Source organism: Vanacampus margaritifer, chromosome 14 (assembly GCF_051991255.1).
Source record: "Vanacampus margaritifer isolate UIUO_Vmar chromosome 14, RoL_Vmar_1.0, whole genome shotgun sequence".
Taxonomy (NCBI): domain Eukaryota; kingdom Metazoa; phylum Chordata; class Actinopteri; order Syngnathiformes; family Syngnathidae; genus Vanacampus; species Vanacampus margaritifer.
Window position 1 is genome coordinate 5,293,663 of NC_135445.1, and position 24,159 is coordinate 5,317,821.

Genomic DNA, 24,159 nt, shown 5'->3' on the forward strand with positions numbered 1-24,159 from the left:
AAAAAAGGTGTGCAGACTCTCGGGCCTGTTAGTGGAACCCAAGTTTGAAAACAAACATGGTGAAGCGGCATTTAGCTGTTATGCTGCACGCCAATGGGATACATTTCCAACATAAGTGAAATCTGCACCAAGTATAAATGTAACGGGGTTTTTTTTTTCAATCCCCAAACCTGGAATTTAGATAACAGATTGACACAGATATGATATGACCTTTGACCTTACAGCAAACTACAGGAAGCATCTTAATTCGGATATCAATCAAACAATAGCTCGCTGAATGAAGCAAAAATAATCAAAGTTTGGAATATTGTAAAAAAAAGTGTGCAGACTCGGGCCTGTTAGTGAAACCCAAGTTTGAAAACAAACATGGTGAAGCGGCATTTAGCTGTTATGCTGCACGCCAATGGGATACATTTCCAACATAAGTGAAATCTGCACCAAGTATAAATGTAACGGGTTTTTTTTTTCAATCCCCAAACCTGGAATTTAGATAACAGATTGACACAGATATGATATGACCTTTGACCTTACAGCAAACTACAGGAAAGCATCTTAATTCGGATATCAATCAAACAATAGCTCGCTGAATGAAGCAAAAATAATCAAAGTTTGGAATATTGTAAAAAAGGTGTGCAGACTCTCGGGCCTGTTAGTGGAACCAAAGTTTGAAAACAAACATGGTGAAGTGGCATTTAGCTGTTATGCTGCACGCCAATGGGATACATTTCCAACATAAGTGAAATCTGCACCAAGTATAAATGTAACGTTTTTTTTTTTTTCAATCCCCAAACCTGGAATTTAGATAACAGATTGACACAGATATGATATGACCTTTGACCTTACAGCAAACTACAGGAAGCATCTTAATTCGGATATCAATCAAACAATAGCTCGCTGAATGAAGCAAAAATAATCAAAGTTTGGAATATTGTAAAAAGGTGTGCAGACTCTCGGGCCTGTTAGTGGAACCCAAGTTTGAAAACAAACATGGTGAAGCGGCATTTAGCTGTTGTGCTGCACGCCAATGGGATACGTTTCCAACATAAGTGAAATCTGCACCAAGTATAAATGCTTTTTATGCATTTTTAACTTTTTAACTAAAATTTTAACGTGTGTGTGTGTGAAATGAGTGATATCAATAAAGTTGCCTTGCCTAAAAATACATACAAAACAACAATAAATGGGAAGCATTCACTGGCAGGGAAATATTGTGGGAGCAATTTTGAAAAAAAAATGTATGTTTTTTTTTTTTCCAATCCCCACTCCTGAAATTTAGATATCAGATTGACAGCGATATGATATGACCTTTGACCTTACAGCAAACTACAGGAAAGCATCTTAATTCGGATATCAATCAAACAATAGCTCGCTGAATGAAGCAAAAATAATCAAAGTTTGGAATATTGTAAAAAAGGTGTGCAGACTCTCGGGCCTGTTAGTGGAACCCAAGTTTGAAAACAAACATGGTGAAGCGGCATTTAGCTGTTATGCTGCACGCCAATGGGATACATTTCCAACATAAGTGAAATCTGCACCAAGTATAAATGTAACGTTTTTTTTTTTTTCAATCCCCAAACCTGGAATTTAGATAACAGATTGACACAGATATGATATGACCTTTGACCTTACAGCAAACTACAGGAAAGCATCTTAATTCAGATATCAATCAAACAATAGCTCGCTGAATGAAGCAAAAATAATCAAAGTTTGGAATATTGTAAAAAAGGTGTGCAGACTCTCGGGCCTGTTAGTGGAACCCAAGTTTGAAAACAAACATGGTGAAGCGGCATTTAGCTGTTATGCTGCACGCCAATGGGATACATTTCCAACATAAGTGAAATCTGCACCAAGTATAAATGTAACGTTTTTTTTTTTTTCAATCCCCAAACCTGGAATTTAGATAACAGATTGACACAGATATGATATGACCTTTGACCTTACAGCAAACTACAGGAAAGCATCTTAATTCGGATATCAATCAAACAATAGCTCGCTGAATGAAGCAAAAATAATCAAAGTTTGGAATATTGTAAAAAAGGTGTGCAGACTCTCGGGCCTGTTAGTGGAACCCAAGTTTGAAAACAAACATGGTGAAGCGGCATTTAGCTGTTATGCTGCACGCCAATGGGATAAATTTCCAACATAAGTGAAATCCGCACCAAGTATAAATGCTTTTTATGCATTTTTAACTTTTTAACTAAATTTTTAAACGTGTGTGTGTGAAATGAGTGATATAAATAAAGTTGCCTTGCCTAAAAATACATACAAAACAACAATAGATGGGAAGCATTCACTGGCAGGGAAATATTGTGGGAGCAATTTTGAAAAAAAAATGTATGTTTTTTTTTTTTTCAATTCCCAAACCTGGAATTTAGATAACAGATTGACACAGATATGATATGACCTTTGACCTTACAGCAAACTACAGTAAGCATCTTAATTCGGATATCAATCAAACAATAGCTCGCTGAATGAAGCAAAAATAATCAAAGTTTGGAATATTGTAAAAAAGGTGTGCAGACTCTCGGGCCTGTTAGTGGAACCCAAGTTTGAAAACAAACATGGTGAAGCGGCATTTATCTGTTATGCTGCACACCAATGGGATACATTTCCAACATAAGTGAAATCTGCACCAAGTATAAATGTAACGTTTTTTTTTTTTCAATCCCCAAACCTGGAATTTAGATAACAGATTGACACAGATATGATATGACCTTTGACCTTACAGCAAACTACAGGAAGCATCTTAATTCGGATATCAATCAAACAATAGCTCGCTGAATGAAGCAAAAATAATCAAAGTTTGGAATATTGTAAAAAAGGTGTGCAGACTCTCGGGCCTGTTAGTGGAACCCAAGTTTGAAAACAAACATGGTGAAGCGGCATTTAGCTGTTATGCTGCACGCCAATGGGATAAATTTCCAACATAAGTGAAATCCGCACCAAGTATAAATGGTTTTTACGCATTTTTAACTAAATTTTTAACGTGTGTGTGAAATGAGTGATATAAATAAAGTTGCCTTGCCTAAAAATACATACAAAACAACAATAAATGGGAAGCATTCACTGGCAGGGAAATATTGTGGGAGCAATTTTGAAAAAAAAATGTATGTTTTTTTTTTTCCCAATCCCCACTCCTGGAATTTAGATAACAGATTGACAGCGATATGATATGACCTTTGACCTTATAGCAAACTACAGTAAGCATCTTAATTCGGATATCAATCAAACAATAGCTCGCTGAATGAAGCAAAAATAATCAAAGTTTAGAATATTGTAAAAAAGTGTGCAGACTCGGGCCTGTTAGTGGAACCCAAGTTTGAAAACAAACATGGTGAAGCAGCATTTAGCTGTTATGCTGCACGCCAATGGGATACATTTCCAACATAAGTGAAATCTGCACCAAGTATAAATGCTTTTTACGCATTTTTTACTTTTTAACAAAATTTTTAACGTGTGTGTGTGTGACATGAGGGATATAAATAAAGTTGCCTTGCCTAAAAATACATACAAAACAATCCAACACAGCAGGGGAACATCATTTATGAAAGTGTGTTAACTGTATGGTCCTGATGAAAACAAGGTGACCTGCAAGTCGGGCTTGAAATTACTGCATGTATGCGTACTCCGGCAGAAGGTCAAGCTCGGGACATGTCCTCATAATCTTCATCATCCATTAGAGTAGACAACAGAGAGGCTCATTTCCTTACACCGCAGAGGTTTATCATAGTGCGGTCCTGGAGGGAGGCATGTGTGTGCGTGTGAACCGAAACCGGAGCGCTAAAATAAGTAGGAAGCATTCACTGGCAAGGGAAATATTGTGGGAGCAATTTTGAAAAAAAAATTCAAGTTTTTTTTTTTTTTTTCAATCCCCACTCCTGGAATTCAGATAACAGATTGACACAGATATGATATGACCTTTGAACTTACAGCAAACTACAGTAAGCATCTTAATTCGGATGTCAATCAAACAATAGCTCGCTGAATGAAGCAAAAATAATCAAAGTTTGGAAATTGTGACGTGGAAAAAGTCAAAGCTCTAATAATGAAGTGAACTACGGAGGCTAAAATGTCTGGATATCAATAGAAATCATTAAGTCTCGATATAGTTGATATATCAAAATCATAGTGTTATTGACTTGTCTTAAGACAAGATTCCACTGATAAGTGGCTTGACACATAGCAGAAAATGAACCAGAATGACACGACCGTGAAGCACCTTAGCTCAGATAGCGATAAAAATCAATACGTGACAAATTTGAGACTCCGAGAATGGTGACAAGAATCCATTTTCACTTCAGCTACCTTTTGGCTCCGATGGACGCTGATTTTAAACATCTTCGGATGCGGAAGAATCATTTATTAACACTTGGTTAGGGACGTAAAAAAAATAATAATAATTTTAATTAAATTTAAAAAAAAAATTAAATTAAATTAAAAAAAAAAAATTAATTAAATTTAAAAAAAAAATTTAAAAAAGGAGAGCAATGATGATGACATGTCAAATCGGTAAAATTACTGAATGAACAATACTGAGCTCTCCAGAGAGAAAAAAAAAAAAGGGACATAAAGTTTCTAATAATGATGTCACGAATAGCTGAGAGCCTCCGTGTTTTTACAACCTCGAAAAGCAATAATATTGGCTACAAATATCAAATAGACTTATAATAGAAAACAGTCAATTCTATTGTTGTATTAAATGTCTTAATGACCAAACTAAATGTATTCTTACCCACTTCAAACTGTGTGTGTTTAAAAGCGGCCGAGAAAATGAATATTAGCCTTAACAGGCGCTTGTAGCTTTTAGCGGTCCTTGTGTAATTGTGGCTAATGCGCACAGTGGGCAACTCCATCAAAGCCGACACACACACGCTGCAAGCACGCCATCCAAGAGCAATGACACTTCTTTCTCTCTCTCTCTCTCTTTCTCCCACTTCTCACACGACGCTTTGTAGAGCCTCGCGAAGCTGATGGGGCTGACAAAGGAGGCCCTTTAGGCAATTGAGAGACGGCTTGTATCAGCAGTTTTACCTCGTCGGGCACAAGTGAGACACTTGTTCTGGCCGAGTGGCGTCGCTTTCTCATCAACTTGCAATCTGCTTATAGACGCTTGACGAGTTGCCAATATTGAGGGTTTGCTCACGTGGCGGGCGATACGCGCCGCTTTTTTTGTCATAAGTTATCTTCGTCGGGCCCGTCATGGAACGTGCTCACGTTCGTGTCGAGAAGTAAAGAGGAAGAAGTAATGTTCGATATGTCAAAGCGTTTAAGTACAGTGAGGCCTTTGAGGTAAGAACAACTCATAGTACACTCCTAAAACTGTCGGGTTTAAATAACCCAACATGGGTTATTTTTAGCCCAGCATAGAATAGCAAATTGGGTTATTTTTAACCTAGCAGTTTTAAGGGTGTATTAGTGTTATAGATGTGTTTAACTCATTCACTGCCATTGACGACTATAGACGCCAAAACTTCATGTGAACTATTTCTATTAGTTTAACTTTTTTTTTTTTCATTTCATTTTTTATGAAAACCTAGAAAAAAAAATGTTTTGTACATTTATAACAGATATAAAAATACGAATAAGAATGTTATTCGTCTGACGCCCCTTATTTTTAATTAAAAAAATAATAATTAGGGGCGTCAGGCGATTACATTTTTTAAATTGTAATTAATCACATGACTTCACTAGTCAACTAGCGATTAATCACAAATATTATATCTGTTCTGAATGTACAATTTTTAAAAAAATCTAGGTTTTCATACTCCATACGCAAAAGTGGAAAAAAAAAATACTGGGCCAAAAATCTGACCGACAAGCTAACTTGGGTCAGTTTGATCCAACTTTGGAAGGTTGGGTCAAATTTACCCAATTTACCGAGTCAGTCCAATTTTTGACCTAACCTGGGTCATTTTTGACCTAGCAGTTTTACTCTTAAAACTCAAGATTTGGATCCAAGAAGGGGTAAAAACTCTACTTTTTCTATAAAACTGCTTGGTCAAAAAGAACCCAATGCAGGTCAAAAATTGGACCGACCTGGTAACTTATTTGAACCTAGCTTCTTCTCTCTCTTTTTCTTTTTTGAAGAACTTTTGAAGAATTTGAACCGAGCTTCTTCTCTTTCATTTTTTTGAACCAATAGGGTTTGTACAAAACAACCTAAAGTTAGGTAAAATTGCCCCAAGTTACTGGGTCAGTCCAATGTTTGACCCAGCAGTTTCACTCTTAAAACTCAAGATTTGGATCCAAGAAGGGGTAAAAACTCTACTTTCTCTATAAAACTGCTTGGTCAAAAATGACCCAATTTAGGTAAAAAATTGGGCCGACCTGGTAACTTATTTGAACCTAGCTTCTTCTCTCTCTTTTTCTTTTTTGAACAAATAGGGTTGCTTTATACAAAACAACCCAAAGTTAGGTAAAACTGACCCAAGTTACTGGGTCAGTCCAATGTTTGACACAGCAGTTTTTACACATATGCCGCTTTCCCATTAGCCCGGCACGGCAGGCCGTGTATCATTTGAACTGTCCAAGCCAAACTTGCACTCCCGCAGTGCGTGCGGATCTGCCATAACATTTATTTACAATTTCATATGAACCACCATGGATGAAATATTGCGATCTTGATTTCACGCAAAGCTACGGGTATTTCTGAATGGAGAGCTCAGCCTCATTCATTTCGCTGCAGCTGGAGCTCTCATTCAAGTGAATGGAACACACCACCAGGCGAGCGGTGTGCACTCGTGATTTTTTTTAAACCACAACCATTACAAATCCATCTACAAGTACCTCTTAAATTGTAAATGTCGTTTATTGTATATACTATATTTTTCTGACTTTGGCGAAGACCGGCGGGTGATTCTTGCCTCGCTTGCATGAAATAAAGAAATGGGCGCGCTCCACAACGTTGCTTGCTGCGTTGCTGTCGGCCAATCAGATGACAGTGACGACACGGCCCCGCTCGGTCCCAAACGACCGGCGCTGCAGAACCACCTTCGAGATGGTTCTAAAAAGCGGTTCTGTTGTAATCGCTCTGCCCCGAAAAAGTCCCATGGAGACACGAACTTCTGGGGACAAAAAATGCCGCTTCGGTGTGAAACCGGTCCGGTGGAAAAGCGCCAATGGTGATGAATGGAAGCTACACCATTAAAAATGCTGGGTCAAAACTTGGACCAACCTGCTAACTTGGGTCAATTTGACCCAGCTTTGTTTTGTTTTTTGTACAAAACACATGATTTTGGGGGGCTCTTTTGTACAATTTTTTTTTTTTTCTGTACACAACAACCCAGGAAATTGCGTGAAATTCACACACGCTAGCGGGTGGTCCAATTTTATACCCAATTTAGGTTGTTCTTGACCCAACAGTTTTAAGAGTATAGATTTTACCCCTTCTTCGATCCAAATCTTGACCCAACCTGCTAGGTCAAAATCCTCTACCCGGTAAACAACCATAGGCTTGGTCCCCCTTTTGTACCCAGCGCTGGGTTAGCTATTTCGCCCAATTTGGGTTACTTTTGTTTTACGAGTGTTGCAAAGTCAATAGAGACAAGACGACGACCCCCCCCCCCCCACTTCCATCAATTAGCCGTCTGAAATCAAATTAACCCACCTTCCCAGCACTGGGTTAGCTATTTCACCCAATTTGGGTTACTTTTGTTTTACGAGTGTTGCAAAGTCAATAGAGACAAGACGACGACTCTTCCCCCCCTTTCCATTAATTAGCGGCCTAAAGTCAAATTAACCCACGTACCCAGCGCTGGGTTAGCTATTTCACCCAATTTGGGTTACTTTTGTTTTACGAGTGTTGCAAAGTCAATAGAGACAAGACGACGACTCTTCCCCCCCTTTCCATTAATTAGCCGTCTAAAATCAAATTAACCCACCTACCCAGCGCTGGGTTAGCTATTTCACCCAATTTGGGCTACTTTTTTTTTACGAGTGTTGCAAAGTCAATAGAGACAAGACAACGAATCCCCCCCCCCCCCTTCCATCAATTAGCCGTCTGAAATCAAATTAACCCACCTACCCAGCGCTGGGTTAGCTATTTCACCCAATTTGGGTTACTTTTGTTTTACGAGTGTTGCAAAGTCAATAGAGACAAGACGACGACCTCCCCCCCCCCTTCCATCAATTAGCCGTCTGAAATCAAATTAACCCACCTACCCAGCGCTGGGTTAGCTATTTCACCCAATTTGGGTTACTTTTGTTTTACGAGTGTTGCAAAGTCAATAGAGACAAGACGACGACCCCCCCCCCCCCATTTCCTTCCATCAATTAGCCGTCTGAAATCAAATTAACCCACGAGGAGTCGCGCTCCCCTCGGGCGTCTTCCAACGCAAATGAAGAGCAATGCGCATTACTGCACTGGAGAAGGAGCGCAAGTACCGACCCCAAAGCGGCAAACAGGTGCGGAGGACGCGCGGGGGGATTGGAAGCAAAAGCGGCCCGCGGGGCTGCAGGCACTAAACAGATGCTTTTCCTTCGCTTTGTGCCGCCACCTCCGCCCAAACCCACAACACAGGACGGCGTCATTTGATCTGCAGCACGCGGCCCTGGGAGGTGAGCAAGCCAAGTGACCTAATTAGAGCAGCGAGAGTCCCCCGGGCTGAGTGACAGATAGAGCTGCCAATCACGCGGCGGCGGCGGCGAACCTCCGTCCAAAGCCGCCGCCGCCGCCGCCTCACCTGACACAAAGAGGCGGGCGGCGGGAGGCACTCGGACGCAAATAACGACACACAAAGCCTCCGCGTCCAACTGCTGTCAAAGCATGGCGCGATGGCCCGAAAAGGGCAAATCTTGCTTAGCCTAAATAATTAAGGTGCAAATAAATAAACCAGTCGGCCTCACTAGTGTCTGTGACTTAATTAAGTGTGACGAGGCGCGCAGAAATGAAGTCAAGACAAAGACTCGCAGAACCGCCACGGAAGACACAGAAGCGCAAAAATTGTTGCTAAGCAACATACAACAGCTGCAGGATTTTTTTTCTCTCTCCTGCAAACAAAGGAAAAGATGAAGCAAGAACAAAATATTCTTTGTATCTATTTTAGTATTGCTCTTTTGTGTCTAAAACTAGCAGCTCTCTTCTTTCGTTTGATATATTGCACACGCAGATCATTTGGTTGTTGGAATATTAGTCCATTTTCTTGGCCAACTTTTTTTAAAAAAAAATTTAAGAGATGCTGTGGGGAACATATTAATTAGTAACTGGGTGATATTTATGATACGCTTGTTCTTAAGGGTTTCAACTTTATTGGAGGTTTGACAAAAGCTGTGAGCGCATTCAACCGGTCCAGGCAAGCAATTAACAGTTACATGACTAATAACAGTATGACAGTCAAAACACTAATTATAACACTAACTCTTAACAACAGAGTGACACACCTTGTTCATCCTGCAAGATAACATGAATGCACTTGAAATATGTAAAGGAAAAATAATGATTAGATCTTTTGAGATTATTTATTTACAATAGATCATAATGTATAATATATAATAATCATAAACACCCTGAAATCGAATTGTGGTCTGTGTTTTTTTTTAACTCATTCACTGCCATTGACGGCTATAACCGTCAAAAATTCATTTGAACTATTTCTATTAGTTTAACATTTTTTTTCCACTTTTGTTACCAAGAGTATGAAAACCTAGAATTTTTTTTATTGCACATTTAGAACAGATATGAAATTTGTGATTAATCGCGAGTTAACTAGTGAAGTCATGTGATTAATTATGATTAAAAACTTGAATTGCCTGACACCCTGAATTTTATCTTTTCTTTATTTTTATTCATTCACTGACATTGACAACTATTGACAACCACTAGAACCGATATAAAATGTGTGATTAATCCTGAGTTAACTATTGAAGTCATGCATTTTTATAATCTTTTTTTTTAATGAATTTATGGCAGTGAATGAGTTAATGAAGACACAGTGATGGCAAGAATATGAAAACCTAAAAAAGATTTTTTGGGGTACATTTAGAACAAATTTGTGATTAATCATGAGTTAACTAGGCAATTCATGCGAATAATTACTTTTTTTTTTTTTTTTTATTCATTCGAATAATTACAATTACAAATTGTAATCGCCTGATGAATTACTTTAAATATTTTCTTTAAAAAAAAAACTAATATTTTTATTTGTAATAATCTTTTTTTTTTAAAAAAAAGATTATTAAAAATTAGGGGCGTCAGGCAATTACAATTTTTTATCGTAATTAATCGCATGACTTCACTAGTTAACTCACGATTAATCACAAACGTTATATTTGTTCTAATACAATAAACAAAAAAATCTAGGTTTTTATACTCTTGTTAACAAAAGTGGGGGGGAAATGTTTAACTAGTAGAAATAAATAAAATAAAAAAATAAAAAGAATTTTTGACGTCTATAGCCGTCAATGGCAGTGAATGAGTTAAAAATAAATAAACACCTTGGGAAAGAATTTCAATTGCTTTGCATTGTATCTTGTATTAAATCTCTCTGTCAATGTGTATGTGTAATTCCATAATAGATGATGTAAAAGGAGAAAAAAATGAATCACCGCTGTGGTTAGCTGATCAGCCCTGCATGGAGGCGTCAGTGCCTACGAGTAGCAAACAGTGTTATTGTTCCCGAAATTGGCTAAATGGAGCATAAGTGGTATGAAACATATCTCATTTTTGCTTGCAATCTACTGCATCGATTTTTTTTCTTCTCTTCCTCTCTTGCTCCAGCAGCGCACGAGTAGAGAGCGTTCACGAGTCAGGAAGTAGTCACGGCCATGCCACCGACTTGAACCTGGATCTCACCTGGGCAGGTACGGACTCGCAACAGGCGGGTTTGTCTCGCTAACCGTTTACACACAAAGGTTCTCATCTCTGCTTTTATTACTAAACGCAAGCCAGGACTGAAATTGAGCTGTACACATTTGCCATTAAAAAAAAAAAAAAAAAAAAAAAAAAAGAATCATGGAGCTAATTCGAGATGAGCGCGAGGGCGAATCGATGCAACACAAACGCCGTGAATCAACAGTCCGCGCACGTGTTTGTTCACAAGTAGCCTTCTGATTGGTCACAGATTATAATCTCTCGGCGGAACATGAGCACATGATGATCATTACAATTTGCGGCGGCCAGCAGACAACACCATGTTGTCTCTCTCCCTCTCTCTCTTGTTGGCCGCCCTTTCAACCTAAGTGGGCTCTGGACGGAGGCCAGGTGGGATACCGGCAGAGCCGTTTGGGTTGCAGGAAATATATGGGCCCCACTTACAAGCTTGCGAATGCATCCCTTCAATAAAGTTCATTCTGGTTGTCAGTGCGGCTTCCGTGGTTAAAAGATGGGCCTTAAGATAAAGACGCCTCAACATTTGTCACCTGCAAAATCAGCGGCTGAGCGGGCAGTTTTGGACTGAAAACTAATGCAGCGTTTGGGGTTGTTAACGCTGTTGTGGAGCCTGAAGCTGCAAAGTCTAACAATGAAACTTTTGCAAAAACGTTTGACTTTTTTTTTTCTCTGTCTTTGTCTGTGTGTGCCTTTATTTGGAGCGCTGTTCATGTTATGTTAATACCCGGTTTGGCCACTGAGGAGCAGTGTGGCTCCACGCGGTCTAATACACTGTTAAGTTGTAGACACATTAGAGAGTAGAAGGAAAAAGTCACGATCAAGTTATTCCAATAAAAGTGGGGTTTCTTTGCCGTGTGGAGCCGTTCTTTTGAGTGATAAAAGTGCTCCGAGTAGCATGCTAATTAGCATTAGCGAGTCAGACTGGAGTAGATCATTACAATTCCTTGCACATCTATAAATTGAAGCAAAAATCATTGTCAATCAAATCATTTTGAATCAAAAGTCGTTCTTAATCGAAAATCGATTCTGAATCAAATCGTAGGCCCAAAAATCGGAATCGAATCGTGAAACATTCAAAGATTCCCACCCCTAGTAGCTATTGTAAACATGTCTTGTAAAACACCCTACCAGCATTCTGCCACAAAAACATTTGAATGTAACACAAAATAAGAACGACAACTTTTAATAATACAAAAGATTTCACGATTTAGAAAATTTTCGATTTTTAAAATGACGATGCATCGAATGAATTCGATTTATTGCCCAGCCCTAAAACGCAGATGTCGTTTTGTTCTGATTAATGTAAATTGTCTTTAAATAAATAAACATGCCAGCGGGTACTAGTTAGCCCCACGTTCAACATGCGTAGCCCACGAGTCTGTGCTCAAATTAGCTCACCGCTGATGTGACACTGCGGTATATAAGAATAATTCAAACAGAGGAAGGTCAAGGTTAATGTTTATTTACAGTATATAGTATATAGTATATAGTGGCGTGGCAAAAGAAACAATTTGTTTTTTTTCTCTTCATAACTTGCTTGTAAATTGTACATTTTAAACCTGTTCAATATTTCCAACACCGATTTTGGCAACGTGATTGCAACATAAGAAGAAATATCCTGAAGCTAACAGCTAGCCTAGCTTTTTCCTATCGCTTCTTCTTCTCCATCTGCTTTGTGTTTTTCGGCAGTTTGGAAGCCGAGGCACCATGCTGCCTCTCACAGGTCAATCTTGGTACTACGTACACTAAAAATTGGGGATACTGCATATAGTCGGCCTTCTTTTGAGTATGCAATGCAGGCAAGTGCAAGTTTGTCAAAACGAAAACAACGGCGCAATGCGCTTGCTGTTTTCACTTTCAGATCAAACGTGCTTGTTGCATTTCATCATCCAATTTCTTGCTGTTCGCCGGGCTCGCGTCCGACAGTGTTTTCAGGCACTTAAGCAACAACAAATTACAACCTGATCTGCGATTGGGATTATAAGCGTGTTAAATAGGATTTCCCAGGTTAAGTACAACCGCTACTAAATGCTCAGTGTCAGATTTGAATCAAAGCTGATTGGACATTAGAGCTCTCAACCTGAACGAAGATTTCCGTCAGTATACAGTATAAAAGTAAAGATTTCTTGGAAATGTTGACGCCTCACCGAAACGTAATCATTTGCTGATCAAGAAAGAGCGTGCTTGAAAAGTAGACCGGAAGTTGCGCAGGCGCAACCGCACGCGGATGAAAGTGTAACACGCTTGGCAGGGGTAGACCGGAAAATGTATTGGAAGGCAGAATAATCCGTGAAGATGTGTCGGAGCCAGATGGAGTGTCTCTGCCCGAGATAACAAGAACATCCCCCTGATGCAACATAACAGCTAAATTCGTCATAAATAAGAGCGGCGGCGGCGGCGGCGGAGGCTGCGGCGGCGTGACAATGATGTGTTTAATCTCTCCATCCAGGACTGGATCTGCCAGTCTTTTGCTGGTCTGCCAAGCTAACTTTCCAGCAGCCAGCTAGCGTCGCTCGCTCGCTGCCAATCCCGCCTCCCCGCTCAGCCTCCTGTCGCCCGGCGCACATGCTCCGACACCGGCGGGCGCTAAGAATAGAAACACAGCTGGGACGGCGGGACGTGCATATTTCACACTCGGGCCACGGCGCTCCCAAATACCCCCCCCCCCCCCTCCGTCTAGTCCCGTTTACCAACTCGGGAAGCCAGCGGTGGTTGCCTCGCTAGCAGCCTACAGCATTCTACACTCCCTCTTTGAACTGGGGCTTCACCTCTCTGGATTGACGCTTTGATAAGATCCAAGACAACACTAGTTGGGAAAAGGGAACCAGTCTGCAAAAGAAAAAGTCCTACTTGGCAGTAGTTGCCGCCATACTGCGACGGACTGACACGTTGGCGAATCATCATTTGCGTCAGGAAGAAAGGTCTTTGTTCCCCAAAATTTTTTATCATTATGCTAAATGGAATATTTATTTTTTTCTATATTTTTTTTAAATGTATTTGTTTGTTTTTTATTATTCTTATTTTTATTTCATTTTTTTAATTAACTCATTCACTGCCATTGACGGCTATAAACGTCAAAATTTTATTTTAACTATTTTTATTAGTTGAACATTTTTTCCCGCTCTTTTTTTTTATATATATATATTTATATTTTCTTTGTTTTTGCAATTTTGTATGTGTGTGTGTGAGGGGGGGGGGTCATTATCATTGTCTTATGTTACCAAAAGCAAAAAATATATATATCATTTAAACAATATTTGTTTTTAACTTAACAATACTTGTCCTATAATTTAAAATTTACAATAGAGAAAAATCGGCAAAAATCGGATGATTTTTTTTGGGGGGGGTGCAATTTTTGTGAATGTTTGTCTTATATTATAAAACGCTAATAAGAAACGTCTTTATACATTTTTTTTTAATGTTGGAAAAAAACATCCGCAAATATGTGAAATATGACATATGACTCATTCCCACCCTGTACGCAGTAACTTCTCAACTGTTACAAAACAATGTCCAAACAAATTGTTTTCCACGCATCACGTCCTATTTATCTCCCGCGCCTGTCCGACTTGAAGTTCCACCGCTCCTCGCTCTCCCGCGCTTCTCGGTCAGTCCTATTAATAAAAAAAAAAAAAGCAAACACAAACAGCCCCGCGCTAAAAAGACACGACACCACATCTCCTTACAAGCCGCCGCGCCTCGTCCGCCATAAATCAAGACGCCGCCGCTTAATGGCGCTCCCACAGCTGCATAGCTTAGCGCTTTATTTCTGGGCCGGACCATCGCGTCGTTATTATAAAGGCGGGGTCTCTATTGGAATACAGTTTGTGCTAATGAGCGCCTCTTAGTTGATCACATTAGACCCTCCACTCGAGGACACTTTAATTACCAGCGGTGCACTCCCCGCCCGTTGGGGGGGTGGGGGGGTGGGGTGTATGGCAAGACGTCCTCTAATTAAAGAGTCTGCATTCTACCTGTGTTTGCACAACCGGCGTCCTTGGCGGGGATATTTTCACAGCCCCCCCCCCCCCCCTTTCAAGTCCATAAAACATATATACTGTGTGCATGTGCAAGCGTGGCTGGCAGATTTAGTGCGTTTCCAATATGAGATACATCCTGCATGTTTGCGTGGCCGTGTGGGCGCCTTCCATCTCCGTCCTGTTTATGGACGCGTTACACGGGGACTGTTTGAAGGTTGTCTCCTGGCTGAGGACGCCAGCGGGTAGCAACGTTATGACCGCCGGACATGGACTGAGAGCCAATAGAAGAGGTGTATGGAGAGAAAAAAAAAAGAGGAACGCTGCGCGAATCGTGCCTTCACAATCTTTTTCTATTTTTATGGTAAACACTTAATCAGAGGTTCACGAGGGTTCAAAGAGGTGTTTAACTGAAGTTCACCGTCAAAGTAGGCCTGAACGTAAAACCGAATTATACCTTGTGTAGTTTCAACAACCAAGCAAAGCTAATTATCTTAATGCTAACAAACAATGCAAAATCCCAATGACATGCTAATATTTAGCATGAGGGATGTTCCATACCACTTTCTTCAGACCGATATCAGCACAAGTAGCCAAGCTCTTACCATACCAAGTGCCGATAAGTACTTTTTAGTAATTTAGTCAATTAAATTTAAATTTAATTTAATGAATCTGAATGACGTACTTGATGAATTTTGGCATATTTATTCATTTAATCACTCGAATGACGACAGCTATTCACGACAATTCGGCCCCCTATCCCACTGTAATGCACGGTGATGCCCTCACCTGTGGGCAAGGAGAGCCACATTTGCTAACGCACAAGTAGCCAGCTCTTGAGTAGTCGCCGATACCACACCAAGTGGCGATAAGTGCTTCTGAATTTAGTCAGTTGAAATTTCATTTAATGAATCTGAATGAAGAAATTCATGAATTTTGGCATATTTATTCATTTAATCACTCGAATGACGACAGCTATTCACGACAATTCGGCCCCCTATCCCACTGTAATGCACGGCGATGCCCTCACCTGTGGGCAAGGAGAGCCCCATTTGCTGACGCACAGTGAATGGGACAAACGAGTCAAATGTAAAACGTGAAGACTCGCAAGGAGCCTCTGATGTCACTCGCTAGGCCACGCCCCTTCAAGGCACGCATCCAACACCAATACTACAGTAATTACAAACGTGCCTTGGCGCAATAAAGGTTGCGAAATGGCTTTGGTTGGTGCAGGTGTACCTAATTTACTGGCCGGTGAGTGTACAAAGAGCCCAGTGGAGGCTTCCTGTGTGTTGCTCTTTTTTTTTTTCTCTCTTTTTTTTTTTTTTATAGTCTCCGCCTTTGCTTAGCTTGAGTCACTGTTACAATAAGCCGCACATGTCCACAGCCAGACGAGTGTTCTCGCTCCCTCTCCGCCCTCCCTCTCTCATTATGCTCCCTCGCTCTTTAATTTTCTCTCCCGCCGTCTGACTCGCTCGCTCAAACGGGGGCTGAGGCCAGCAGTCAGGAAATGCACATCAGTCATAATACTTTCCTAAAATGAAAACAGATTCCACTGCAGTCCCTCAGCCCCGCTCGCTCTCTCTCTCCCTCCCTCTCTCTCGCTCTCTCCCTCTGTGTCAGAGCTCAAAAACATTCCCCCACCCCTCGTCGTCTCGTCCTCCGCCCTTTCCCCTCCTCCGCCGCCAGCTCACGTCCTACGCAGGACTCGTTTTTTTTTTTTTGCACCCCGTCACGGCTGGATAATCGTTGGTTCGCCGATGTCTGCATGCGTCGATTTCCGCCCGGCGTGTGACGCCGCTGACGGACGGCTCGCGACAGTAAACGCGCCTTGTAAAGTCCCATCACATCTTCCTCTTCCTTTCTGTCTCCACTTCTTTTCTCTTTTTTTTTTATGATAATGATGCAAGTTGCAGTTACAAGCAGTAAATCAGTGAGAGCGACAAGGTTAGCACATGGAGGAATGCAGTAAAACAGGTTGTCAGACTGCTTAGCCAAGACCTTTTTTTTATGTTACAACATAGGTCAAGTAATGCCCAGTTGATAATAAAAAGAGGCCGGCTACACTATTTTTTATATTTGAATAGAGATGCAAGTGCTCACACGCTGTCTATAAAAAGAAAGAAAGAAGTAGGGTCTAAAATAACCCAATTATGGGTCAAAAATACACATGCCGCTAATTGGGTAAATTTGACCCACATTTTTTTTTTTTTGGGGGGGGGGGGGGTCCACCAAATAACCCCTAAAAATCTAATTGTTTTGTAACAAAAAAAAAGGGGGCAGTCAGTTGCTTTTGGACCCAACTCAGTCGAACTTGTGTGTAAAATAATAATAATAATAATAATAAAAGTAGAAGTTCTGATTCAACTCCTGTACTCAAAGGGGAGTTTGTACATTGAAAAGAAAGAAAGAAAGAAAGAATTACTTTGTCAAAACAAAACTGTCATTATAAACTTGACAGTCATCTAATCTGTAATCTTGCACCACGAGTTGAATTTTAAGAAACAAACTCCAGTTGAATCATCTGAATCAGATTTTTAATTGATTGTATATGCCCAAAAAATTTAACTTAATAAAGATAACATTTAGCATTATAGCAACACTCCAGTACGAATAAGTAACTTATGCTACCAACGTAGCAGCCATGGCTAACGCTGGCTTGTTTACAGTGCTAATGCTAGCTTAGTTTACTAGAGCTGCGATTTTGTTGAAGAAGCTATTTATTAGATTATTATCCCAAAGTTAAAAAAAAAAAACATTACTATATTAGCTAATCAAAAATGATATCTCACTTGTGTATGGGATTTTTTTTTTTCAGACTTGATGGAAATTTTTTGAACTCGCTGGTGTTTAGCAACACTACAGTGCGAATAAGTAACTTATGCTACCAACGTAGCAGCCATGGCTAACGCTGGCTTGTTTACAGCGCTAATGCTAGCTTAGTTTACTAGAGCTGCGATTTTGTTGAAGAAGCTATTTATTAGATTATTATCCCAAAGTTTAAAAAAAAAAAACATTACTATATTAGCTAATCAAAAATGATACCTCACTTGTGTATGGGATTTTTTTTTTCAGACTTGATGGAAATTTTTTGAACTCGCTGGTGTTTAGCAACACTACAGTACGAATAAGTAACTTATGCTACCAACGTAGCAGCCATGGCTAACACTGGCTTGTTTACAGCCCTAATGCTAGCTTAGTTTACTAGAGCTGCAATTTTGTTGAAGAAGCTATTTATTAGATTATTATCCCAAAGTTTAAAACAAAAAAACATTACTATATTAGCTAATCAAAAATGATACCTCACTTGTGTATGGGATTTTTTTTTTCAGACTTGATGGAAATTTTTTGAACTCGCTGGTGTTTAGCAACACTACAGTACGAATAAGTAACTTATGCTACCAACGTAGCAGCCATGGCTAACGCTGGCTTGTTTACAGTGCTAATGCTATCTTAGCTTTGCTAAGGCTGCAATTTTGTTTAAGATTTTTATGGGTTCTCTGTTCCCAAAGTTTTGCTAAGATTGTCAACTGAATAACAAAAAAAATGCTACATTAGCTACTGAATTTTGGGGGGGAGGAACCTGCTGGTCTTTAGCCTGGCACAAGACATGACACATTCATCATGAATCATTCAAAATACTCAAGAAAAGTACATCTTTTTAGGTACGCTATCTACCTCAGTACGACTGCATTTGACAAATAATCTCTACTTCTTTTCACGACAAGCAAAAAAAAAAAGCACGTGTACAAATGATTGCACCACTTGAAAAAAAAAAAAAGGCAGGAAATGACCACAGCTCAATCACATGTGCGCCAGAATTAGATTGAACTTCTGGTAAATCTCTTTTGAACTGTACGCTTTTGTTTGTAAGCACCGCATCACTCGCCTACATTCCACCGGCACAAATGAATCTTGCAACCTCATCTATGCTTCTTATTTTGATTGGCAATTTAACAGGCATGTTTACTATTGTGGTTGTTGTGTTATACGCCGTCCAACGGGTGCGGCTAAATGCGGTAACTGAAATGCTAGGAGCATCACTCAATGGCATAAAAAAATATTTTATACCTGTGTATACCATTAGTAATATCTACTACTATTAGTAGGCTATATGATACAGTTGAATTGCTATTGTAAACTACTACAACATACTAAACAACAATAATGCACTAGCAGCCTTGTTACTGTCCACCAAACTCTAAAATAAATTATTAAAGAAATAAAAAAAATATATGATGACTGTAAGATTGATAGATAGAAGACAAAACATGACATTTTACCCATAATGCAATGGGGTATTGACTTGCGCATGTGTGATTGCGCACTACAGCCACGTCACAGGTGGACAGGATGAAGCGCGCCTACAGTGAAAATTAAGCAAGTAAACATCGCTTGTAGAAAATACGAATAATAAGCAAATATTTTCTGAACTTAATTTTGTGCCTGTCGTGCACGCAAAAATCAATACCCTGTTGCATTACGGAGGGGGGGAAAAAATGTCATGTTTTTAGCATTAAGTCTCGGTTTTACCAACACGTTTGAACGACTTTATCGATAAATTCAAACCACTTTGTAGGATGTTCGAATGACTTTATCAATATGTGCAAAACACTTTGTATGTAGTCCGCTCCAACGACAGAACTGTTTACTCCACGATGGCAGTTCCACACTTTCCGTAAGTACTCAAGTAAAGTACATTTCTTGTGTACTGACATGCAGCAATACCAAAACAACTACTGCAAATTTAAAACCAAACACCTATGATATTAATGAACAAAGACATTTTTGTGACAATTATAGCTGGTTTTAGTTAGCTTTATTAGCATCGTTTTCTTTTTTCAAAGCATTTTTGTCATTTTATTTTGTTAACTAAAAAAATATATATATTTTTTTCAATTTTAGCATTTTTGTCATTTTATTTTGTTAACTAAAAATGTTTTGGGTTTTTTTCAATTTGAGTTATTTAACTACCGCAATGTTGCCCCTGGGGTCCTCGATGTTGTTGTTTGGAGCCAAAGCGTGTACTCCAGTCCACTGCATGCCTTTCCACTTGGCTGCCCTCAGGGAGCTGGACAGTCAGCACGCTGCTTCTTTCTTTTCTTTTTTTCTTCTTCTTTTCTTTTTTTTTTTTTTTTTTTTTTTTAAACGGGGCTGCCAAATCTCCCACCCGCCTCCCGACAAAGTCACCAAATTTCATCTCAAACTGTATATTCGCTGTGCCTGTCAGAAAACTCCTATCGAGCCATCTTTGTGAGGGCAACATTAACATTTTATCAGCTTTTATCTGGAAGGTTGATGGGAGGAGGAGGAGGAGGAGGAGGAGGAGTGAAAAGCTTTCGACTGCTCCTCGGCGTGCACGATCCTCTGATTTATGAGCTGGTAAGCCGTTTGTGTAGCTTGACACATTACAATATTGAAGATGAGGAAATCATTATGCCTGAGAGAAATATTTGAGGGGCAGCCGCCACTCGGCATTGGAGACTGAAATGATTATTTAAAAAAAAGGGGGGGGGGGGTGATCTTAAATAGGCAATGTATGTGTATGGAGCGGCACTATACGTTTACATGTGTATTATTAGAAGGTGAGTTTTGCTCCATTAGAACTGATTTTAGCCTCACATGCTAAGCGCTATTTATTGATGGGAATCTTTGGACTATAATGAATATAAGGCCCCTCACGCGCCGCTAAATGTGCCTGTGCATTATTAATTGTACAACATGTTTATTAATATGGTTTACAGTGGTGTAAAACAATCAATCAGGTATTTCAAATGCTGTACTTTTCTTGCTTTAGTTAGAAATCACACAACCTTATCTTAGTTAATATATTTGATTTTTTTTTTTTATGTAGTTGAACCAGTTGTACCTAATGTTGTGACCAAAATCAAATTTTGAGAATATTAGAAATAGCCCTCAGTATGATGTAGTGGTGGTTCTGCAACTGAAAATAAACAAATGTATTTGTTTAAATAAATTAATTTAATTTAAAAGTTAATTTTAAAATTACTTAATTGATTTTAAAAACTTAATTTCTGGCATTTTTGGAGTACATTCAGATTGTCATCTTTGACACACCATGAAGTGAATCCCCAAATGCAGTTAAGATCTCAACTTGCTGTCTTGAAAGATGAAATCATCATCATCATATGTTTTTGAAAGTTCGTGCTTACGCCCTTTGAAGAGGAATGAAACATCTGCTGGCTTGGTTTAATCATTTAATAACTATTTGATTTAATATGTTGTCAATGTTAACTACTACTACTAAATACTTTTCCAGAGGATACAGTGTTGGCTTATGATATCATACCCACATGACATCACTCCCTTAAAAGTGCTGGGTCAAAAATAACCCAATGTTAGTCAAAAATTGGACCGACCGACTACTTGGGTCAATTTGACGCAACTTTGGGTTGTTTTGCCCCAAAACAACCCAAAGTTGTTTATATACAAAAATTTTGGTAGTCTAATTTTGACCAATATTGGGTTCTTTTTTACCCCAACAATGGGGTTGACAATTAATTAAATGACTATATATTACAAAAAAATGTTTTTAATTGTTTAAATATGTAATTATTGTTTATAATTAGTTATAATTCGTACGGTTTTGGGGTCACATTTGATTAACCCAACAGCAGAGTCATACTTCACCCAATAGCAACGTCTCATTTAACCCATTTTGTGGGATACAATCCTAACCCAACACACACCCTCAGCACGGCTGAAGAACCACTGACTGGGGTCAGTCCCACTTTAGGAACACATAGGGTTACCCAAATAACCCATTTTGGGCTATTTTTGACCCAGCAGTTTGAAGGATGCAGGGTCCCTAATACTCTCCAGTGCACGTCATGTGGTATCAGGGGCCGAATAAAAAAAGAAGGGGCACCCCCAGAACTCCATGACGTAAGGTGTCAAATCATTTTTTTTTTAATGTCATCAGCTCTGTATTGTATGTCGATACTAAACCAAGCCATTTGTGTTAAAGACGTGTACACATTGTTATTACATCCCCCCCCTCGTGTAACCACATTTCTAACTAACACCCCTCAGAATGATGCAGTGTTGTTCTCCAATCACAGCACTGAAAACACTTTTCAATTAATACCGCCTAATCCCAATTAGCTGGCAAGGGAGCCCATGATGAGAGGTGTTTGATTACTCTTTGATTTAGGCATTTATTTTCATCCATGTTCAGCTCTGTATTGTATATACAAATACATGTATATATTTTTTTTCAGGGCTGTAGCTGGATTTCTAATTATTTATTGGTTATTTAAAAAATCAGCTCTGGATATAAAAGCTATTGTTCTGATAACAAAAAGGAGCAGGTTCAAACAAATTGAAATTCATGCCTTTTGTTTATCTATATTCAGCTCTGTATTATTTATAAAAACAAATATTGTTTCCCAGTGTTTTAGCTGCTACCAGGGGCCATAACAGGAAGGGGCACCTCCGGGACAACATGAGGTTTCAAACGCTTATAATTCTGCTTCCAAACTAAATCCAATCCTTTTGCATTCAAGACCTCGCTAGCGTAAACTTTGCATAGACATTCAATTGTTTCTCGGTGTCCTACCAGGGAGAAGATGTTGGAGTGGCAGTCCTCAAGGCTTGCCCCGTTCGCCACCCAGTTGGTCGTTGTCGTCATAATGCTCCCAGCTTTGGCTCCTCAGCGTTGGGCATGTCGAAATCCTACATCAACACCCCAAGGGGCTGACACACAGAGCGGGGGTCCCGTCCCTGAAGTGGGGTTGGCTAAAGCCCCCCCACAAAAAAAAAAAAAAAAAGCAAGGCTTGAAACCTCACAAGAGGTCCAGATAAATAAGAGAAGCAGCAAATAATGGGGCGTATTCACAGCGAAGAAGAAGAAGAAGAAGTGCACGATGTGCCCATGGTCGAACTGAAAATAATCCACGCGGGGGGGATCAAAACACGATCCCAATCCAGGTCAGGCGGACACATCCACGCCATTTGGTGAAGATCAACCTGAGACGCACATCGTAGTGATAATCGGAATAATAATCCATGGTTGCGAACGCGCCGACGACCGCACGCACGCCGCACACAAAAAAAAACTTCTCGTCTCGAGGAAAAACCACACAAACAAACACTCGTGTGATTTTTTTTTTTTACACGCGTGTGATTCTTCTTCACGATCCCATGCACCACTTGTGATAGTTTACGAGAATCGCGCAGGGGGCTATTTATAGCCGCCTTTCTTAGCTCAGCGCACAATGTAACCCGGCCAGGAATGTTTTAATCCCTCTGTTGCTTCTCTATTCAGGAAAACCGATGGAGATTCTCTTCCAGATGAGGGGGAAAAAAGAAAATCCCAAACAGCGCTTGATCCTCGCGTCCCCTCGACCCTTCCTTAGGAGACAAAAAGTGGGGCACAATCCACGATCGTCCGAAAGAGGAGAGAAACTATTCTTACTCCAGCGGCAGGAAAGCGACAAGCAGCCCTTCTGCTTGTGTGTGTGTGTGTGTGGAAAAAAAAAAAAAAAAAAAGCCTTCCTTCCTTTCAGTTTTATATCATTACGACACGTCCTCCCGCGGCTGCACACACACGCGCGCGCACGCACACGCCAAGAGCCGGCAAAAGAAAAAGGCAGCGATTTCTTGCACGTTTTATTGTGTGAGCGCGCGCGTAAAAAAATGCTCGCCCTCGCGCAGATTTGGCGTCCTCGCTATGTGTGATCATGTCATTGAGGTTGGTAAATAAGAAGTGGTGGTGTGTGGAGTGAGGAGCGGGGGGGGGGGGGGGGGGGCGTCCGTGGGGTCTGCGCGCGCACGCTCGTGCAACGTAACATCCAAAGACAATCCCCACACAACACACACCCCCCCCCCCCTTTACGCGCGGCAATGTAATGGCGGTCGTCGCACAACAAGAGACTCGCCTTTCCCATTTGACCACCCCCCCTCCCCTCCCTCCCATTTCCACCCCCAAGCCACAATCACCCCCCCCCCCCCCCCCTACACACACACACACACACGACCCACGTGATCCAAGTGTGGGATTACATTTTGCACAGCTGCAAAGATCCACTGTGTGTGCGTCACCTTCTCGATTATTAGTATTAATAGTAATATGATACAGTAGGCATATTTGGGCTGCTGTCTTTATGTGCATGCTTACATGATGGAGGGAGCATGAGACACTTGACTGAATGTTTGCACACTAAGAACAACAACAATAACACAACCGGTAATGCTACTACTACTACTAATACATAAATAATAATAATAAAATAATATCATCACATCAAACACTTGCCTATAAATAGGTATTAGGTCCAACCTAAAAAGGGAAAAGATACCTATACATCAGCAGTTTGAAATATTCCGTATTTAATC

The 24,159-nt window shown here is 40.1% G+C and overlaps 1 protein-coding gene across 4 annotated transcripts in view; it reads right to left on the minus strand.

Moving 5' to 3' along the window:
- The window catches only part of LOC144063796 (mediator of RNA polymerase II transcription subunit 13-like), a 106,450-nt gene that overhangs the window by 75,413 nt on the left and 6,878 nt on the right, over positions 1–24,159 (minus strand). For 3 of the 4 annotated variants that reach the window (XM_077585643.1, XM_077585642.1, XM_077585641.1), the window contains exon 1: positions 22,382–23,495. In XM_077585643.1, coding sequence (XP_077441769.1) covers positions 22,382–22,453 — 72 coding nt within the window. In that variant the 5' untranslated portion in view covers positions 22,454–23,495. Of the gene's footprint in view, positions 1–22,381; positions 23,496–24,159 lie in introns of those variants that run through there. The other variant, XM_077585640.1, reaches the window with a different exon arrangement.